This window comes from Eurytemora carolleeae, unplaced genomic scaffold, assembly GCF_000591075.1.
Source record: "Eurytemora carolleeae unplaced genomic scaffold, Eaff_2.0 scaffold802, whole genome shotgun sequence".
NCBI lineage: Eukaryota > Metazoa > Arthropoda > Copepoda > Calanoida > Temoridae > Eurytemora > Eurytemora carolleeae.
The window spans coordinates 52,330-65,914 of NW_019396692.1; the positions used below are offsets into that span (position 1 = coordinate 52,330).

Genomic DNA, 13,585 nt, shown 5'->3' on the forward strand with positions numbered 1-13,585 from the left:
CTTTCTTTTGCAATGATATAGTTCCCAATATAAATATTTTTTTTTCGAAAATTTGAAGAAAAGAATAGGCTCCCACAGAAATATTTGGGGGCAAGAAGTTGTTAACATATACACTGTATTTCCATCATCCCAAAGCTGGAATGCCTCGTAGGGGCTCCTGCTTTAAAAAGGCAGTTTAGCTTGATTTCTCCCTCTAATAAGAAGTTGACCCCAAACCTCCTTATGACGCATAGTTCCAAATATAACTAATTTTCTCGAAAATTTAAAGAAAAAAATAGGCCCCCCACAGTAATTTTGTTTTACCTACGCTCATTCATGCCCTAACTCTTTAAGTACAACTCAAATAAAATTTTTCAATATAAGCTCAGATTCTTTTTATTTTTGCCCCCTTTCTTAAAAAATGCCCCCAAATTTGATTTTTAAAATTATGCTCACACATTCTTTTTCAAATAATCCCACCAGACTTAAATTTGCCCCGTTTTTCAGAATGCCACCAAATATTTATAATTTTATAAGTTTTACGCCCAACTAAAAAATTATCCATTGATTAAAAAAACCTTCATATACTTCGCAAATGCCTTTAAATAAAATAAAAAATTTTGCCCTCAAAATATTTAAAAATTTGCCCCTAAAACAAAGATTTAAGATAATCCTAACTGAAAATTGCCATCCCAAAAAATAGAATAATTGCCCATGAAATATAGATTTAAAAGATTTGTCCCACACAAATTGTCCCCAAACTGAGAAGAATGTTCCCAAATATAAAAATTTCCCCCCAAAATATCCTGAATTTTTTAGGTAGTTTTTTCATGTTGAGTATAATACACTTTTTTCTCCCCCCCCCCCCCTAGAAATGTTTAGGGAGGGGGGCAAAAAAATTTGTGCTACGCGCGAATTATTTGCCCTTTGCCTCCCCCCCCCCCTTGCTAAATGTCTAGTTGCGCACCTGTTTATTACCGGTTTAATGATTGGCAAAGAACTAAAAAATGTACAGTGGCAGAAAACCCTAAATATAAAATAACAGACAGTGTTAATTACGTACAGTCGCCCTTGAAATTTCATCCTTTGAGAGTAACCCTGTATGCAAAAGTTTCAAGTTCCAGTAAAACTAATTTTTTTTCTTTAAAATATTTATTTTAGATTTTAACGAGGTGAAGGTTCCAATTTGCGAGGCAGAGACATCTAAACATGCTTCATCAGTTATAGAAAAACTGGCACCCAGGCAGAGTCTTGGAAGTGCACCACAGGCCTGGCCTAAAATGGAGGAACAACCATTTATCAAGGGATCAGTCGGATTGTTCGACCTGCCACCTAGCAAGAGAAAATCGAACTTTCATGCTCCCACTGGTGGCCTGAGGTTTAAACAGGTTTCTACCATTCAGACGAATAATAAGATAATCCAGAGGTGAGTCATTCATTTATCCATTTTGTAGATTTCGTGAATTTATTATTATTATTATTATTATTATTATTATTGTTATTGTTATTGTTATTTCGATAAATATTTATAATTATAATTATTGTTATAAATCAATATAACATTTAATAAACAGGGAGGAGTTATATAATTCTGCTGAATTACAACTCAAGAAGGATCTTATAAGATACAAGAAGTAAGTGTTCTTAAAAATAGTCCAGTTCAAGTTCTACAATCTACATGTATCCCTGTATCCCCGTATCCCTTTATCCCTGTATGCATGTATCCCTGTATCCCTGTATCCCTGTATCCTTATATACCAGTGTCTTTTAATCCGTGTATCACTGTATCTTAGTAAATCCAGATGTATTAATTTATCAATGTATCTGAATATCCCTGTATCCCTGTATCCTTGTATCCCTGTATCCCTGTATCCTTATATACCAGTGTCTTTAATCCGTGCATCACTGTATCTTAGTAAATCCAGATGTATTAATTTATCAATGTATCTGAATATCCCTGTATCCTTGTATTCATGTATCCCTGTATCCCTGTATCCCTGTATCCTTATATACCAGTGTCCTTTAATCCGTGTATCACTGTATATTAGTAAATCCAGATGTATTAATTTATCAATGTATCTGAATATCCCTGTATCCTTGTATGCATGTATCCCTGTATCTTAGTAGTAAGTAAGTAAGTAAGTCAGTATTTACCTATTTATGAACTTTAACAAAAACATACAAAATTAAAAGGAATATTTCCCCCCTTCTAAAAGATATAGAAATAGAAATAAAAGGATAAGGATAGGATAGGAAAGGAAAAGGAAAGTTACATGTTTATTGTTTACGTTTATTATAAACTAGTAGTGCATGGATTGTTAGTATTTTTGACGATGAACTAAAATTATTTTTAGAAATAAAAAAGATAGATTTATTTTTATCAAAATAGGCAAAAACGGGCATTTTTAAGCCTTTTTTTAATTAATGTCTATTTTTGACATTCTTCATGTTTGATTATATCTTTACTCTTTTTAGTTTTTTTCTTTTCTTTGTAAAATCGTCTTTGCTTTCTTCGGGCTTTTCCAAACTTAGCATGTATTAGAATTAATACATTTAAATGTTCTGCTGATAAAAATCTTCAATTAAATTCTGTTTAAAATTCAAAATAAGATTGACATTTGAAAGCAAAGAATAGTGTCGTTTATTTTCATACCATATTTTAGGGAAATTGTGAGGAGGAAGCAGTCCAATTTTAATTTAATTTAAAAATCATTTCTGTTTCTAAGATTTGCGTTTTTGATTTTTTTTTGATGATGTGAAATCTTTTTTAAATGTTGGGGGTAATTGGTCTCCTTTAAATTAAAATAAAAAATTTAATGTTAAAAATTGCTAATTTTCTTAATGGGAGTATGTTCAAAGCCTAAAAAGCTTCCGCTGTGTGACTTATTCTGGGTAACCCAATCAATAGACGAATAGCTTTCTTTTGCAATGATTCTATCTTATCAATATTTTTGTTTAAAGTTAGCTCTAGAAATGTTGAACCAAATTCTAAATAAGAGTGAAAAAAGGAGTATTAAAGCAATTTCATGGTGGCAAAGCTTAAGAAGTTTTTAATTTTTTTCACAGCATAATGTCAAAAATTTAATCGCCTGTATATCTTTTCAAAGAAAAATTGCATTAGTTTTCTAAATATTAATAGTAAGTTTATTAGACATGTACCAGCAACAAGTTATTTTTTCTAATTCTTTATTTATTGTGTCTGTTTATTGTTTTTACATTTTGATGCCACATTTGTGTCGTCGGCAAAGGCTACACTGAAAAGTTTTTAGATTGGAAGAAGTCATTTACATCTATATATAAATTTGGCTTGTCTGTCTTGGTGTCTGTTTGTCTGTATGTTTGTTTGTTTGTATCCAATAAACGTCAAAACGGCTGAACCGATCGGGCCCAAATTTTTTGTGGGACATCTAGGGACCCCAGGGAAGGTTTATGAAAAATCAAAATTTCAAATATTTGTCTCCATCGAAATTCGATCGTCATTAAATTTTTAAAAATTTTGAAAATCCGCGAATTATTTTTGTTTTGTTTTACGATGTACACAAAGAGAACATGTTCACAACTAATTTAGAAGATGGGCGCGAAGCGCCCTCTAAGGCTAGAAAGAAGGGCGCGAAGCGCCATGAATTTCTAGTAGATAATAAACAATAAACAGCAATTAGACTTGATCCTTGAACAATAATATTTCTAATATTTCGAATAAGTCTGAGAAGGTACCATTTATACCGACTTTTTGCATCTGACGAATTTCTCCCTGTATCCCTGTATCCCTGTATCCATGTATCCCTGTATCCCTGTTTCCCTGTATCCCTGTATCCCTGTATCCCTGTATCCCTTTATCCCTGTATCCCTGTATCCATGTATCCCTGTTTCCCCTGGTAATGTATATTGAACATATCTGTGCATTAAGGGAGAAACTAGAGGAAGAAGAAAGAGCCCTGTGGGCCGAGCAAAAGTCTACAAATAGGGACAGAAGTGGATTTTTCAGTCCCGTAGGAATCGAACAATTTGGAGGGGGTATTGGAGGCGATATCGGAGATAATATTGGAGGCAGTATCGGATGTGGTATTGGAGTTGATTGGTCTGGGAAAGGAGGAGTAATGTACCCCGGAGAAGGCGGAGGGATAGGATATGATGCAGGTTTTGGAGGGTACGGAGATAGAGGAAGGTTCGGAGGAGATGGAGGTATGCTCGGAGGAGATGGAAGGAGTTTCGGTGGATATGGAGGGAGGTTTGGACCCAATAAAGATGAAATGTATAACAGAGGCAAAGAATACGGAATATTTAATCCACAAATGGTTGAATATGAAAAAAGAAAGTACATGAATGAGACGAATATTTATCGTCCGATCCACACTGTGTATACTCTCAAGGAAAGCAAAAAAAATACAAAATATCAATATTATTATTTTAAGTATTTTCATTCATTTTTGTAAACATTTTTGATTCAGATGTCTGAAGTTTAAAGAAGACAGGATTATTTTTATAGATTCTTTTTATTCAATTCTTTCTACACACTGCACAGTACATTTGTACACTTACACAGTAATCAAATGAATAATGACAGAACAATAGAAACATTTCTTTAACAGAAATACAAGGTGAAAGAAATTGTTTGCAACAGTTAACCACTTTCAAACTTTTATTTTGAATTGTATTCAATAAAACCAAACAAAAACTGTTTTTTTTTGCCTAAAGGATATAAACGAAGAAGAAATGATGGTTGACGAAGGTTATTATATTTATATTATTTAAAAAGAGGGAATTTACAAAGAAAATTGAAGCCACCTTTTCTATATTTTCATCCCTTCTGTTTCTATTTTTTTATTTTAAAATTCAAATGAATTTTGTTTTCTATAACTAAATTCTTCTACAGAGCAAAGCGGATATACAACAACATGCATAGACATGTATTTCCTCTTTTATATGAAAATCCGGAAACCCATAGATTGTTTGACTTAAATTCACAGAGCTGAAAACTTTAGAGTGGTGGATATTGAGATTAATGCTTGATCCTCTCTTTTTCTTAATATCGAGACTAATCTAATCTTGTCCTTGTATCCTGAAAAGTGTATAAAATTCAACTAATCAGAGTCGCGTATATGAAGCCGATAAATTTGAAATTTTGCGCGCTATTTAAGATTATATACAGAAACGGGAGAGACGGTTTTTGATTTTTAACCCGGTTTAAGAAGAAAATCAAAAGTGTGTCTCATTCTAAAGTTTTCAGCTCTGGACAGGCAGTATGAACCATCACTGACGCGTAACTGCCCAAATTTATACTTATACACCTATCTGCAGCTGTATGATTATTAATCCCTTTGGAGCCACTATGGCAGGGTGGTCCGCGTCAATGCTGGTTCTATATTACCCATTCTGTGCCTAAACCAGATTTATCCCTGAACAGTCTTGGTGGTATTAACCCCCCTTGACCTTTTTGGGTTCTATCACTCTCATGTGAAAACTACTTCAAGGGATTTGTTTGTGAATGATAAGTTGATATTTGCCAAAAACTTATAATTTGTTAACTAACATTATTATAACCAAAAATTTGGTAACTAAAAATTAGAAAGCTAACATTATGGGAACCTTACAATTTGGTAACCTGACAATTTGGTAACCTGAAAATTTGTAACTGACTATTTGATAATTTATGGTAACCAACAATTTGGTAACTAACAACTTGGTAACCCAGCAGTTTTGAAATCTGACAATCAGGTATTTAATTGTTTTAAACCCAGAAATATAAAACCTAGCAATCTGGCAACTAAACAGATTTGCAATCTATAAACCACTAATGTTGTAACCGAATTTCTCTACCAAGATAATAAACCGTATTTTTTAGGCAACAGTGAGGTTCATACTTACAGAAATTATCAAATTACTCTTAATTAAAAAAAAATGCACTTGAGGAAGGTCTAAATCCTGTATTTCTAAGTTCTAGGTTATGAAAGTTGTGGAAACATATAATTGTCTCTTTCATGTATATCTGAGATTATTTCGACTTTTCTAAAAATGGTATGTTAACAAATTGTAAAGTTTCCAAATTGTAAAGTTTTTAAATTAGCAGATTACCAAATTTTAAGGTTAAGAAATTTTTAGTTACCAAAGTTTTGGTTACCAAATTGTCAAGTTATCTAAATGTTATGTTACAAATTGTCGAGCTATCTTAAGTGTTAGTTTAAACATTGGCATATTACTAATAGTTATCAACTTATTAGTTACAACATTGTTAGCTACTAAATTATTAGTTACGTAAATCCTCACAATACATAAAAGAAAAGGGGTAAGAATCAGCTGCAACGGGAACACAATGTGTAGGTGGGGGCAGTTGGTGTGACACACACTTTTAGTGTTAAAACTAAATTAATTTACATTATTAACCCTAGAAGACTGTAAGACTGGGTTGTGCGAGATATTTGATGGAGTGTCCACCCTGTCCCCAGCATATCAACCAATATCTAAAAATATCTTCAATGTTTCATCAATCATAGAGACTCAGAACCAGAGGATTTCCGTTATACAGGTCAGATTTCAGATTTAAGGTTAGTTTCCATTACCCAGGTCGGATTTCCGTTATTTAGGTAAGATTTCCATTACATAGGTCAGACTTCCGTTATTTAGGTAAGATTTCCATTACCCAGGTCAGACTTCCGTTATGTAGGTAAGATTTCCATAACCCAGGTCAGACTTCCGTTATTTTAAGTAAGCCATTACCCAGGTCATACTTCCGTTAGTTAGGTAAGATTTCCATTACCCAGGTCAGACTTCCGTTATTTAGGTAAGATTTCCATTACCCAGGTCAGACTTCCGTTATTTAGGTAAGCTTTCCATTACCCAAATCGGATTTCAGTCGTTTTGTTCGTTACTTTTGGGGAAGGAAATGATCTAATATTATATTATTTAATACTTTAGGGACCCCGTAAGCCTACTGCTGAAGATTTAAAGAAACCCCTGAAGAAAAGAACTTGCACCAAGATGTGTAAAAGTTTCTACAGGTCTAGCTTTTAACTAAAAAAATAAATAAAATATTTTTGTAAATATCAATAACATGTTTTATCTCATGTGTTGCTTTTATCAAAATAAGCTATAAAGACCAAAAACAAAGTTACGCAATGAAATCAGCAACTTTTGATAAGAAATCTTATCATATTTGTTTTCGTAAAAAGTACAACTTTAACTAAAAATAGAAAATATTTGTTTACAGGAAGTTTCTCTACTGTGAACCAATCATCAAACTGACATGGGAGGAGAAAAACTTCATCGACAAGCGCGTCGTTGGTACTTTGTTTAATATCTAATGCAAGGTGCAGAGGGGGGGGGGGAGGTAACCGAACCCCCTATCTATCCGTCGGATCTCATGGTTTAAACTTGTTTTGAAACTCTAAATGGGAGCAAATGATGAAAAAATTCAAACAGATCACATTTTTTTTTAAGAGTTGATCTGCATATATGTATGTATTGTAGCATTTACAACTATTTTAGAAATTTGATTTTACAAACATGGTATTTTTTAATATAAAGGTCAAAATCTACTATTTAATGTTTGCTGACGATTTTTTGCTCGTCAAGTATTTTCCTAATTCTTTAGCTTGGAACTTTTGTCTATTATACTAATTTAACCCCGTTCGCTAGATCTCAATATCCACAGAGGACACTCTCAATTTAAAGATAAATGCTTAATCTTTTTATTTCAGTCCTTCCTTCAAGGTACAAATACTGCGGGGGTTGAAGGGAGGTTTAGTCAGGGGAATAAGAACTAGAATTACGGTCATGGGAAGGTGAAGTTTTTCTTTTATAGAAATTCAGGGGATATCGAGATCATGTGATCGGGGTTATGAGTATCCATTTCTAAATCTGTTCCAGCACAGAATTCTATTGAAAATTACAAAAGAAAAAATTAAAATTAAATTTTTTTTATTTTAGAAACCAGGCGGTTGGTCGCTATGGTCCAAGGAAATCCAACTATGCAGGTGTCACCATTTTATTTCTTCTTTTTGAATCAGGGGCGTTAACAGGGGCTGCCCAAGGGCAAATTTGCCAAGCTGCCCCTCCACTGAAGATCAAACCATGTTTACGCCCCACTGCCTGAATACAGTGAAAAGTTGATATGGTTAACTAGTTGTTGCCGTCGTTTATAGTTATTAAGTATTTATCAAGCTTTCAAGCCAAAAATGAATACCAAAATGTTTAGAATGTTTTCTAATATTCGTATTTTTTTCTCAGAAAGTATTTTTAAGATAGACTTTAGCTATGAAAATTTTTAAGTGAATTTGTTAAGATTTAAGTTGATAAAATTTAAAATACTTTTCAACAACTTTTCTGTAAGTTTTATCTTTCCACTTACCTTAACTTTTCTTTTATACAATACTTTTTGCTGACGAGCAAAGTCTATCTTTAGAGTATAAGGATCTATTGAAGCTGTCAAATCTTTTGAGTAATTTTTTGGGAAAGAACTGACTAAGCTTTTCTGCTTTCATCGAAAATATACCAAGCATTCTTTTTACAATGGAGTTGGAAGGTTTTTTTATTTTATTTTTTTCAGGAGGGCTACGGGTTGGATGAGTTCAAGGAAGAGAGAAAATCTGCGGTCAAAAGTTTCTCGTCAAATTTTGAACCAATTTTTGGAAAACTCCGAAGCAAAAATATGAGGAAATTAAATAAAATCTCCTAAAATCTTTTTTTTTGGAAGAAAATTTTGAATTTTCTTAAGGGTCTGTAGATTTTTTTATCTGACCCTCTATTTAATTATTTTTTTAAACCTTTATTTGAAGAAAAAAAAACGAAAACACTGTTTTTCTCTATAAAAAATATTTTTTTTTCAAACCTCTATTTGGTTTTATTTATGCTAAAGAGACAATGAAGAAAACTAAAAGAATTAAACACGTGTTTAAAGAAAACAACCGATATCTTTTTCATTTTTCCTCAGCTAAAGATGTAAAGTTGGAGATTATCAGACAAGCAAATGTTTAACTGGGGGTCACATTTAAATTACGTTAACAGTCCCTTTAACGAAGATTATATTTGATTGATTGATTGATTAGTGAGATCAAGAGCATGGGTTTGATGGAGAGCAGGTTTCTTTGTTGTGCACTTACCTCGATTGCAGTTCGTCTCTTCGGAGGTTAGTTTGGTTGGAGGCTTGTTTGAAGACCATCTTTCATTAATAATATTTAAACAGTTATTTTTCTGATGCAAACTAATCCTATTTTAGTTGTTAAACATGTGTTCAGCTTTAATACAAAGTTATTGAACACTTGCAACAAACTCTAATTGTCGAATTCGCATTTCTTTCATGCTTGCCCTTAAATTTTTAAAACTGTAAAATATTTTAGATTTTAAAATTGGTATTTAAACATTTGAAATGTTAAAAATGTCAAGATCATTGTGGTGGGATATTTTCTTATTTGAAACTTGAATTCTTTTGTATTTAAGTATGCTAAAACTTGATTGTTAAATCAGGCAGATTTGATTTATGTCAATTTCTTTTTGAGAACAAATTCTTTTGGTCGTTAAGGCGAATTCATATCATACTATTATCATATCATACTTATAGTATTAAAGGTATTATTAGACGTAATTTGAAGTAATCCTCCTTATGACGAGTCAAAATGGTACCCCTCTACCTTTTCTATGGGAAAACTGACTATTTTCATTTGTATAAAAGTGACAAAGATTTTCAATTGGTATCATTGTGAATCAGACTTTCCACTTTGCGAAAGTAATTTTAGATTACGCATACGTCCCTTTAAGCATTGATTTGGTAGGTTCCCGAGATGGTGCGATGATAACACCTGAATATACTTCAAAGTACGCCGGTATGCTTAGAACACCCTGGGCCTGCAGTTATGAGGTATAAAGGGACTATAAAGGAATAAATGAGCCTTCATTTATAAAGTTAAATGCATGATTAACAATGGTATTTGTATCTTAGGAAATTTATGTATAAACATTGATAATTTTTAAATTTCAGGATTTCCTATAAATGCGAGAAGGAAATAGAGAGAATGTTTAATTAAAAAAAACGATAACTCAATTTAAAGGGAGTGTTCGCGAAGAAAGAAAGGGGGTATAGGCTTACGGCAAAAAATAAGCGCTTTTGATCGCTACTAATCTTGCTTCAATCTGTTGCGTCTATAAGAAGAAAATGGTTTAAAATGAGTCATACCGTGCAAATTCAGAAAGTTGCAACATTCCACTCGGATCGTAAACAAATCAATTTAATTCCAAGCAAATCATTCAGATACTAGCCTTAGAGGGCGCTTCGCGCCCATCTTCTAAATTAGTTGTGAACATGTTCTCTTTGTGTACATCATAAAATTCGCGGATTTTCACAAAAAAATTCGCGGATTTTCAAAATTCTTAAAAATTTAATGACGATCGAATTTTTGATGGAGACAAATATTTGAAATTTTGATCATTCATAAACCTTCCTTGTGGTCACGTGATGTCCCACAAAAAATTTGGGCCCGATCGGTTCAGCCGTTTTGACGTTTATTGGATACAAACAGACAACAGACAGACAAACAGACAGACAAGCCAAATTTATATATAGATTGCAAACAAAATTCATCGACAATTTTTCGACACATTTGTGTATACTTTATATTTCATAATATTTTATTTTTATTTTTCATGATCTGAGAGTTGCTTTTGAAAACATTTATTCCTGTTTCGAGGATTTTCGATAATGAAGACACCATTTTCATATTTTCCAGGAATGTTCGAAAATCCAGTGCCAGCGAAATATTATTTGAAAAAAAATCAAAAATATTATGAAATATTAATTCTATACACGAATGCGTCGAAAAATAATCGATGACTATTGTTGTAATATCTGAATGATTTGTTTGGAATTAAATTAATTTGTTTACGATCCGAGTTGAATGTTGCAACTTTCCGAATTTGTATGGACGCTGCGTTCTTCGGTATGAATCGTTATTAACAATTATATCCTTATAGACGCAACAGATAGAAGTAAGGTTAGTAGCGATCAAAAGCGCTTTTTCGCCAATAGCCCATACCCCCTTTCAATTTTCACAAACACTCCCTTTAATAAAGCTGTTCAACAGCTAATTTTTGTTTTAACAATACAGAAACAATAATTTTCAGACAATCATTGTTTTTATTTTATTTTCATTAATATCATTACTTTAATCCTTGTTATTTAAATTAAAATGTAAAGATATTCTTGTTTATTCAGATTCATGAAGTGGTGAAGCAAAGAAGTATATTTTCAAAATCAATCAAGTTTTCAATATAAAAACGACGACATAAATACCATGTTTGCTTATTGAGTACCTTTTTTCAAGCAATACGCTGAATTTTCCTTAAAGCGCAAAGTTAATTTACTCTCGCCATTTTTAAAATGGCGTCGAAAAATCTTCCAAAGCTGTCTAAATTACAGTACTATAGTGTACATATCTGATTAAGGAAGAGGAGAAGGTTGTTGGTACACTTCGAAAGCTTGGAGAACTTATTGGAAGTGACGAGAAGTTAGAAGTACTCTTCACAACTTGTATAATGCGAGGTAAATCCAGATTAGAAGAATGCACAGAAAAGGGGGGAATAATGGTGAGTAAAGGAAAGTAAAGGGAAGTAAAGGGAAGTAAAGGGAAGTAAAGGGAAGTAAAGGGAGGTAAAGGGAAGTATAGGGAAGTAAAGGGAAGTAAAGGGAGGTAAAGGGAAGTAAAGGGATGTAAAGGGAAGTAAAGGGAAGTAAAGGGAAGTAAAGGGAAGTAAAGGGAAGTAAAGGGAAAAAAAGAAGTAGAGGAAATTAAAATGGCCGGTGTCACGTTAAATAAGGCCCGGGCGTTATTTGGTCCGGGTTGGTGTTACATGTGAAATCCATCGTATATTAGGAAATTACCGCTGGTTTGTACAAAATTGATAGAACGGGGGGGGAAACAAAAAAATGTAACAATTTCAATAACAATGATAATGTGCATGCTTTGGGTCCNTTTTTTTTACAAAATTAAAAACCTTTAAAACACATTTTTTAAAATTTTTATCATTCATAAACCTTCCCTGTGGTCACGTGATGTCCTACAAAAAATGTGGGCCCGACCGGTTCAGCCGTTTTGACGTTTATTGGATACAAACAAACAGACACCCAGACAGACAAGCAGACAAGCCAAATTTTTATATAGATGTAATATAGAGAAGTACCAATCTAAGATATATTCCAGGATTCCAGGATCCAAGATCTGCATTTATGCAGCTGGAAAGAGGAAATACACACACAGATGATTCAGGAAAAGATAAAGCTCCTGAAGAAAGTCTAGAGGTAATAAAATTAAATAGTACAGCCATAGTCAAGAAGGATTTAAATCATGGTGATTCAAATTTGAATCGGCAGTAGGAAGTTCAGCAACCTAGCTCAAATTAATTAAGTTCGGTCCCTGGGACCAAAATTAGCGTTTACCAAGTTAAACTATGTTTTTACTATCGTTTGACCCGGCGTACACAAGATTCAACTATTTCTCGAATCTCGGTTTTCATTTAATATAATCGTTAATTGATGTCATAGATTTAAATGTGAATATTGGAAAGATATTTAGAATAGAATTAGATAAAGTTTTAAGTGATTTATAAAAAAAAAAAATTTTTATAAAAATTTTAAATGTTTATTAATTTTGTTTTTCTACAGGATGAGCCAGGACATCCAGCTAAACACAAACCAGCACCAGAGGAAGCAAGGTGAGATATCGTCCAGTGAGAACAAGAAAACTCTGGAATAAGAAGACGATATTTTTGCAAAACTTATTTGCTGTTGTTACCTAGCAAAACGTGTTACAAGTAACTTCTTAAATCACTGCTTAAGTTAGATGGGTCTGTTAACACTGTACAATTGCTGCTTCTCCTCATCATTGGACTACTAAAAGCCATAACTTGAGTCTATAACTCTTTCTAATCTATATTTTTCTGCGTCTTATTGTAGTATGTTAAATTTAGATCTTGGTTGTTAAAGTCAAAAATAGGCTTTTAGGTTGCATTCATGAAGACTGAGACAGTTGGTGTGAGAGCCAAATAAAATGAGTCTTTGCCACAAACTCTGATTTTCTACCCACCATATCTTTGCAGCCCAATGTTGAAGTGCCTAGATATTTCAAACTATGAATTCCGGGAGATCAAATAATCTAAGTTCGAGATATAAAAGGTTTACACCATCAGGTTGCAGAGATAAAGGAATTAGAAAATTTGAGTTTGTGGTAGGGTTTCCATTCGCAAAACTTTTGCGCAATTTTTGCGGAACGTAACGCAATATTTTTCTTTCTTTGCGCATCAATTTTGCGCGAAAAAACAACAATTTGCGCAATCATTCGCAAAAGTCATTTCGCGCAAAATTGCCCTATTCCACTTTTGCGAAACTCAAGTTTTGCGCAATTCCGCAACAAGAGTTTTGCGCAAATCCGCAATTCCGCAATTTCGTAAAAATCAAACGGTTGGTGACGGTGTGTGTTTCTTAGAATTCAATTCTGGAAAAATCTTGTTTTGGAATGTCTTCCTATTGGTCACTTTTACATAATTGACCAATGACAATTAAGAAGAGTTCAAATCTCACAATTTTCTCGACAATTTTAGTTTTGGACATGCATATTTCCTAATA

The 13,585-nt window shown here is 32.9% G+C and overlaps 1 protein-coding gene across 1 annotated transcript in view; it reads left to right on the plus strand.

The window, feature by feature from the left end:
- Positions 1-12,702, plus strand: part of LOC111707447 (uncharacterized) — a 26,849-nt gene extending 14,147 nt beyond the window's left edge. Inside the window, exons 7-20 of the mRNA XM_023480558.1 lie at positions 1,141-1,405; positions 1,554-1,613; positions 3,887-4,349; positions 4,675-4,708; positions 6,366-6,502; positions 6,892-6,974; positions 7,184-7,257; positions 7,903-7,949; positions 8,522-8,628; positions 9,021-9,100; positions 9,744-9,829; positions 11,410-11,506; positions 12,165-12,262; positions 12,626-12,702. Of these exons, the coding sequence (XP_023336326.1) occupies positions 1,141-1,405; positions 1,554-1,613; positions 3,887-4,349; positions 4,675-4,708; positions 6,366-6,502; positions 6,892-6,974; positions 7,184-7,257; positions 7,903-7,949; positions 8,522-8,628; positions 9,021-9,100; positions 9,744-9,829; positions 11,410-11,506; positions 12,165-12,262; positions 12,626-12,679 (1,685 nt within the window). The 3' untranslated portion in view covers positions 12,680-12,702. The remainder of the gene's footprint in view (positions 1-1,140; positions 1,406-1,553; positions 1,614-3,886; positions 4,350-4,674; positions 4,709-6,365; positions 6,503-6,891; positions 6,975-7,183; positions 7,258-7,902; positions 7,950-8,521; positions 8,629-9,020; positions 9,101-9,743; positions 9,830-11,409; positions 11,507-12,164; positions 12,263-12,625) is intronic.
- Positions 12,703-13,585: the final 883 nt, after the last annotated feature.